The sequence below is a fragment of the Mustela nivalis genome (assembly GCF_964662115.1).
Source record: "Mustela nivalis genome assembly, chromosome: 2".
NCBI lineage: Eukaryota > Metazoa > Chordata > Mammalia > Carnivora > Mustelidae > Mustela > Mustela nivalis.
In genome coordinates this window covers 186905010-186912198 of record NC_139021.1, presented here as the reverse complement: position 1 = coordinate 186912198, position 7189 = coordinate 186905010, and the positions used below count along the sequence as shown (strand labels likewise).

General features: G+C 62.3%; 1 protein-coding gene across 1 annotated transcript; it reads right to left on the bottom strand.

Annotated features, from left to right (window-relative positions):
• Nucleotides 1-275: 275 nt before the first annotated feature.
• Nucleotides 276-6237, bottom strand: PRAP1 (proline rich acidic protein 1). Its single transcript, XM_082721690.1, has 5 exons — nt 6084-6237; nt 2532-2598; nt 1827-1879; nt 701-804; nt 276-589 (listed from the first exon to the last, which is right to left on the bottom strand). Exons 1-5 carry the CDS (start codon nt 6089-6091, stop codon nt 342-344), a joined length of 480 nt encoding a protein of 159 aa, XP_082577816.1. The 5' UTR covers nt 6092-6237; the 3' UTR covers nt 276-341.
• Between the last annotated feature and the right edge of the window lie 952 nt (nt 6238-7189).

Below are 7189 nucleotides of genomic sequence, written 5' to 3'. Positions count from 1 at the left end.
GAGCCCCTGTGCACCTGAGCACCCAGCGACGCACCCTCCTGCTGTCTTTTTAGGGCCCATCTGTGGGAAGCTGACTGGTCCCAACCACTGACCTCTGCCATGCCCCGGGCCCCATCCCACCATCCAGGGAGGAGGCCTGAGGGGAGCCGATCATCCCAGGAGCAGGGGCGCTGGGTTGGGGGAGCTTTGGGGGCCCTTAGTCTTTGGAGACCAGCCTGTGCACCAGGAAGACACAGGCCTTTCCTTGTCCCCGACAGAGCAGGCTAGGACCATGGTCACTGTTGCTGAGGACACATGTGGCCTCCACCCCTATGAGGTTTATTTTTCCAGTTGGGGAGGGGTCAGGGCCCCCCGGAATCCTCCCTGGGGTGGTAGATGTGGTCTCGGTCCTCCTCTGGCCCTTGAAGCGCCTGGGGAAGTGACAGTGCCCAGGGCCACAGCCCTGCCTCATCCTGGGCCTCCCTGGCCGCCTCGGCCTCGGCCTCCTCGGGCGCTGGGTGGTACCGGTCATCACGGTCCAGCTCAGGATCCCACCTGGGGCTTGGAACATGGCCCAGGGTGTCCTCCGTCCCTGCCTGGGCCTTGGAGCCTAAGGACAAGGAGATGGGATGGAGGCGAGGTTCTCCTCTGGAGGAAAGTCAACGCCACCGGGGCTCCGCCGCTGTGACCTTGTCCCCCCTTCACCTGGTGCCCGCCTGACCTTGCCGTTTCTCCCACGTGGCAGCGGCAAGGTTTGACGCCGCTAGCAGCCCCAGGAGCTGGTTGTCCGTTTTCAGAATGTCCACCACACGGGCGTCCCAGGCCCTGTGAGCAGAGCTGGGTCAGGCCTACCTGTGCAGGAAGAGGAGCCAGGAGCCCCGCCAGTGAGGGCACCCACCGCCGTCTGAGCAGCCTCGAGGTGCTGGGCAGGAGACCTAGCGGGAGGTTGCTCCCCACCAGCATCCTTGGTGGCTCTATTCTGTCCCTTGCCAGTGGCCCCGGGGGACCGCCAGACAAGCACCACTGACCCCTCCACTGCCCAAGAGCTATGGCCAGGCAACCTCCACGGAACCCAGACCCGCCAGCCAGGCAACCGCCCCTGCTCCGCCGCATCCCTGAGCTATAGGGGCCCAGGAAGGTAGGAGAGTCTCTTGGGTGGCGTCCTAAGGGTGTCCCCCGAGGAAACATCTTGGCCCAGCCCTGCATCGTGGAGACCTGGAAAACTTGGGCAAGAGCTCCCTCCTGTCCCAGAGGCCAGGCCTGTGCAGGCTGGGGAGTGGCTCTCTGGCCTCTGGCCTCTGGCCTGGCGTGGCCCTGGAGGAGAAGCCAGCGGTGTTGCCTCATGGGAGTGCAGGGAAAGGGGCACGGCTTAGAAGCGCCTCTGTGGGGGGCGCCTGGGTGGCTCAGTGGGTTAAACTTCTGCCTTTGGCTCTGGTCATGATCTCGGGGTCCTGGGATCGAGTTCTGCTTCGGCCTCTCTGCTCAGCAGGGAGCCTGCTTCCCCCTCTCCTTTTGCCTGCCTCTCTGCCTACTTGTGATCTCTCTGTGTCAAATAAATAAAATATATATTTTTTAAAAGTGCCTCTGTGGGTAACTATAACCCTGGGTGTGGGGGTGGGGTAGCCATCCTGGAGGCTGCTAGGAGAGCTAGGAGATCATTCTGGAGCACCACCCCCGCCTTGTAGGTCTCTGACAGATCCCACAGGATCCCATGCTGGTCGGAGCAGTGCCCCCTCCCCGAAGCTGCTGGGCAGGGCCTCCCCACATCCACAAACGCCCTTAGCCTAGAGGGTTCCCAGAAGGGGCAACAGCAGGGGAATGTGGCCAGGGCTGCTGGGGACACTCACTCCTTTGTGTCCCACTCAGGACCCCCGACTGGGCCTTTGGTCTTGATGAGGACCTGGAAGAGGGAGGTCACAGGTGTGGGGTCCATGGTCAGAGAACACCTGCAGAGAGACGGCTCCAAGGCCCCCCCCACCATACTTGCTGACTCCACCCCACCCTCTGGGGACAGGATTGAGGCCCTGAGGTTCCTGGGGAGACAGGGCCACCCCTGGGGCTGTGTCTGCTCACGCTTCCCTGGCTGATGGCCTGAGGAAGGAGGGTCAGTTCCTCTGAGCCCAGCCCTCTGTGGAGCCAGGGGAGCACAGGGCAGTGAGTCGAACATGACCCTCGGGGAAGGGTCGCTGTCTGTTGCCAGGAGCGGGGGGCCTTCCCCTTCCCTGCCCTCCCAGGTGTGCAAGTCTGAGTGGTCTGGACCTAAGGCAGGGTGGGCAGGAGGAGGGCTGGGGAGACAGGGCCCGACACCAGTTACATGCACAGGTCACACCCGAGCGGCATGCACGAGGACGAGGAGGGGCTCAGACTCACAGGGCACACACGAGTGTCATCAAGGGCCCCTCCCCCATCTGGACCAGCAGGCGGCTGTGACAGGGGCCACTCCCGCTCAGCTTGAGGCCCTCACTGGTGCCCACAGGGCCACCTGCTGCCCCGGGTGCCCTTTCTTCACTTTCTGGGCCGGTGGGGCGGGGCTCGCGGAGGAGCACACGTACCTGGGGCAGGGAAGCTGGGCCTGCCTCCCCCAGCAGCAAAGCCAGCAGGCCAGTGACCAGGAGGAGCCTGAGGGGACCAGAAGGGAGAGTGAGAGGTAGGCCAGGACTGCCCCTGCTCATCAGCCTCCGGACAGGACACCTGGGTGGGCAGCCCGGCGTGCTGGCAGCTTGGGTCCAAGGCAGGGAGGCCTGGGGCCAGGTCCACGGGTGGTTTTGTTGTGCCTCCATCCCACAGACCAAGGACACACGGGCACAGGGGTGGGACCGCCACAGGCCCACACTTGCTCCCGGGGCCCTCAGAGCAGGTGCCACTGCCCACGGCACCCAGCACTCTTGGCAGACCCTCCGCGGCAAGCTCGGGCCGCCAGGTGGGTGTGATGGGCCGTGCGCCCCCCCAGCTCCCGGCATTGGGCTGGCAGCTGCACCTGGGCACACGCCCCCGGGGCACAGAGCAGTGAGGGCTCCCAGCACCCTAGGCTGAATGCTGACAGGCTAGGACCCGGGGCAAGATCTCAGAGCGCTCTGTGTCCGAGGCACCCGGAAACTGTGCACACGGTGCCCTCAGGGCCGGACGGCCCCTTGCTCCTCTCAGAGCTGCGGCTGGACAGTGGTGCCGGTGCCCGGGCAGGAAGCCCGGGAGGAGGCGGGCAGGATGGGGTGCTCTTTCCAGACACATTCAACTGGACCCTAGGGTAGCCAGGATGGCCGGCAGGGGAGGGGGGCCAAAGACCAAGCCCCAGGCTGGGAGTCTGAGGGGCCAGGGCCAAAGGGAGGTGACACAGAAACATAGGACAGGAGAAGGATGACCCAACTGTAAAGGTCCTGGACGCCTCATCCAAGACAGGGGAGGGGAGGGAGACGGACGGGCGCCTTGTGTGTGTGTGTGCGTGTGTGTCTGTGCGGGTCCGCGCATGTCCGTGCGTGTCCGTGCGTGTCCATGCGCCTGTGTGCGCCTGATGTGTGTGTGTGTGAATGTGTCTGTGTGTGTGTGTGAATGTGTCTGTGCATGTCCGTGCGTGTCTGTGCGCCTGTGTGTGCCTTGTGTGTGTGTGTGTCTGTACGTGTTCGTGTGTGTCCGTGCATGTCCGTGCGTGTCCGTGCGTGTCCATGCGCCTGTGTGCGCCTGATGTGTGTGTGTGTGAATGTGTCTGTGTGTGTGTGTGAATGTGTCTGTGCATGTCCGTGCGTGTCTGTGCGCCTGTGTGTGCCTGATGTGTGTGTGAGTGTGTCCGTGCATGTACGTGCGTGTCTGTGCGTCTGTGTGTGCCTTGTGTGTGTGTGTGTCTGTACGTGTTCGTGTGTGTCCGTGCATGTCCGTGCGTGTCCGTGCGTGTCCATGCACCTGTGTGCGCCTGATGGGTGTGTGTGTGAATGTGTCTGTGTGTGTGTGTGAATGTGTCTGTGCATGTCCGTGCGTGTCTGTGCGCCTGTGTGTGCCTGATGTGTGTGTGTGTGAATGTGTCTGTGCATGTCCGTGCGTGTCTGTGCGCCTGTGTGTACCTGATGTGTGTGTGTGTGAATGTGTCTGTGCATGTCCGTGCGTGTCTGTGCGTGTCTGTGCATGTCCGTGCGTGTCTGTGCGCATGTGTGTGCCTGATGTGTGTGTGTGAGTGTGTCTGTGCGTGTCCGTGTGTGTCTGTGCGTGTCCGCGCATGTCCGTGCACCTGATGTGTGTGTGTATGAGTGTGTCCGTGCATGTACGTGCGTGTCTGTGTGCCTGTGTGTGCCTTGTGTGTGTGTGCGTGTGTGTCTGTGTGTGTCCGTGTGTGTCCGTGCGTGTCCATGCATGTCCGTGTATGTCCGCGCATGTCCGTGCATGTGTGTCTGTGTGTGTCCGCGCATGTCCGTGCATGCCTGTGCGCCTGTGTGCGCATGATGTGTGTGTGTGTGAGTGTGTCTGTGCATGTCCGTGCGTGTCCGTGCGCCTGTGTGCGTCTGATGTGTGTGTGTGTGTCCGCACGCATGCCTGCATGTGTGTACGTGTGCGCGTGTGCATGATGTGTTCGTGATGCATACGGTGTGCAAGTGTGACAAGTGTATGTATCTTGTTAAAAAACAAGACAACACACCCAAAATGGAATCGTTCACCCCGAGCCCCAGGTCACAACCCGAACCCAGAACCGGATCCGTAGAGCAGCGAGGTGGGAGCGGCCGGGTCGGCCCTGGGCGGGTCACCTGTCCCACAGGCCCCTGTGTCCGTCCCCTAAAGAAAAGTCGCCGCGCAGTGACCCACCCGCGTTGTGCTGCTGGGACGTCCTCGTCCCGCCCCTCCTGCCTGTAAGTCCACGTGCAGCACCTCCGAGGGCCTCCTGTCTGCTGGCTGGGACGCCCGACTCTAGCTGATTCTGCTCAAATGAACTCAGCATTTTTCGTATGCCTGTTTATCTTTGAGCAGTCTGGGCACACGGGCCTCTTCCTGGCTCTCCGGGGAAGGGTTCTTTCTGTCTCTGCAGCTGGCAGGGTGGCAGGCTGGGCAGGGCTGGGAGGGGCCGGGGAGCCCCGGGGAGCCCCGGAGGCCAGCAGGGGCCTCAGATGAAGACTTCCCACAAGCTGTCCCCTCGCCCCACCGCCCCAGATTCCGGTCCCACAAAGACCTTGGCCTCTTGTCCAAGTGGCCCAGCACTTCAGGGTGAAGGTTCCTGTAGACACCATGGGAGCCAAAGGGCAGGGGCGTGCCCTGGACTTTGGGTCGTGGGCCTGGTCTCGTTCAGCTGCCCGGCCTCTCCAGAGCACCAACTCCCAGACAGAGGCCGGCTCCCGTGCCGGCAGGGGCCGACCCGCGGACTCGTGCCTGCGTGTCTGGACTCCACACCTCCACCACTCTGTCCAGCTCAGCCAGGGAAAGCACCTCATGGGAGGTGATGCTGCCAGGTCCAGGGACCTCAGATCCTGGCTGTGGGCCCTGTAGGCCTCTCTCCAGGAGGACAGCTCTGGGTTCCAAAGGGCTCCCAAGGCCCCCAGGCCACCCAGTGACCCACCTCTCTACAAGGGACGTATGGCCTCTGGTTCACACCAGGGTACCGAGGGGAGCCCCAGGACTGGAGGGCGAGGGGAGAGCCCTGGCTAGAGGAGGAGGGAAGGGGACTCCCACGGGATGAAGGAAAGAGGGGACCCCTGCTTCCTGGGTGGTATTCCTTCGGGGGGCCGCTGACCCCTGCCCTCAGCCCCTGACAGCCTCCAGCCTCTCTCAACCCAACCCTTTCCAGCAGTCACAGACCTGGTGCCTCCTCCCTCCCATGCGCAGGGGTGATTCCTTGCTGGGCCAAGGGACCCCGAGGGACAGCTGTGCTTTCTCTTTCTCATGGGAGACCCAGGGGTGGCCCTCAAAGCTGGTGCCCGGATGCAGACCACAGAAGGGCCACAGTCCCTGGTAGCTCCGTACAGAGAGCTCCGGCAGCCCTGGGTACAGCAGCCAGACACTGGACCGAGGACAGAGAGCCACCCCCGCCTGCCCGCCTCCCCACCAACTCCCTCCTCTGCAGCCAGCCTGAGCCAGGAAGGAGGTGCCCCGGGGGGCTAGGGGGGTCTGGCTTCAGGGGCATTAGGCATTACCTCCTCATGATGGAGCCCCCTTCTCGGTGTAGACGGTGCTCTCGGGGACCTGTAGCTCCAGACCCAAGCACACAGTGACTCAGACACCTGGCCCTGCGCCTCCCCACCCGGGCTCCTCGGGGTTTTATGGCTCCGTGTGGGTGTGTCCGGGCAGAGGTCAGAGACCAGGAATCCCAAATGCACCAGCGACTCATTCTATCCAACTGGCTCCCCGGCTACCGCCACTCCCACGGCCCAACCCACACCCATGACAGGACGGACCCGAGGCAGCGGTGCCTCCCACCTTGGCACCCATGCTGGACCCTACACGCCCCATGGACCCTCCTCCTGGCCACCCACCTGCAAAGTGTTCTGACATTGCAGCCCGAGCTCAGCGGCCCAGGGGTGCCGGACCCCAAACTGGGCTGCCTTGTCGCTCTCGGCCCGCAAGAACGACCCGCAGACGAGGTGAGTGGCAAGCTTCTTTATTGATAATTACCACCGGGACCCCGGCACTAGTCTAAGACCCCCAGTATATACCCACCGAGTACAAACTATATCCAATAAGAGTACACCACGGCTAACATAACTACCAATCAGAAGGGCTACCTATGACATTATCTGTGTGCATGCGGCGCGCTCGTGAGCACCTATGTGACTCCATAGGTTTCCATGGCTCCCCAGATCATGTGCCTCTCCCAGGACTCCTGGTATCCATCAAACGTCACCCGTGAAAGCACTCACATTCCTTAAGTTAATCTATAGTCTTTACTCCTAGGCTCCGCTTGGTACCGGACTCCTTGCATTCCTAGGGTCAATCGGTTACATCCCTCACTCCTCAGGCCTCGCTTAGTACGGGACTCCTTGTTTCTGCTGCATGGCTCCCCACAGCTCCCCCTTTTTGTATTTTTATATGGCAGGGATCGTGCCTGTCTTAGGTTGCCAATCCTCAACACACATGCTTACCCGTCATCGGGTACTCCCCCTAGCCGAGGAGCCCCTGTCTTAGGTTGCTATGGTGAGGGATCAGTCTTACCCGTCTTTGACTACCGATCCAGCATGCTAAGCCATATCTGGGGGGAGGTGCTAGCCTCCAGAGCCACCATGGCCATGTCTGCCATGTTAAT

Bases quoted from the DNA above. Each gene is read 5' to 3' on its own strand.
- PRAP1 (XM_082721690.1), bottom strand. The intron at 805-1,826 runs GTGAGTGTCCCC...CTCTGCTCACAG, and splicing joins CCTGAGTGGGACACAAAGGA to GGCCTGGGACGCCCGTGTGG. The intron at 590-700 runs GTCAGGCGGGCA...CCTTGTCCTTAG, and splicing joins CACGTGGGAGAAACGGCAAG to GCTCCAAGGCCCAGGCAGGG.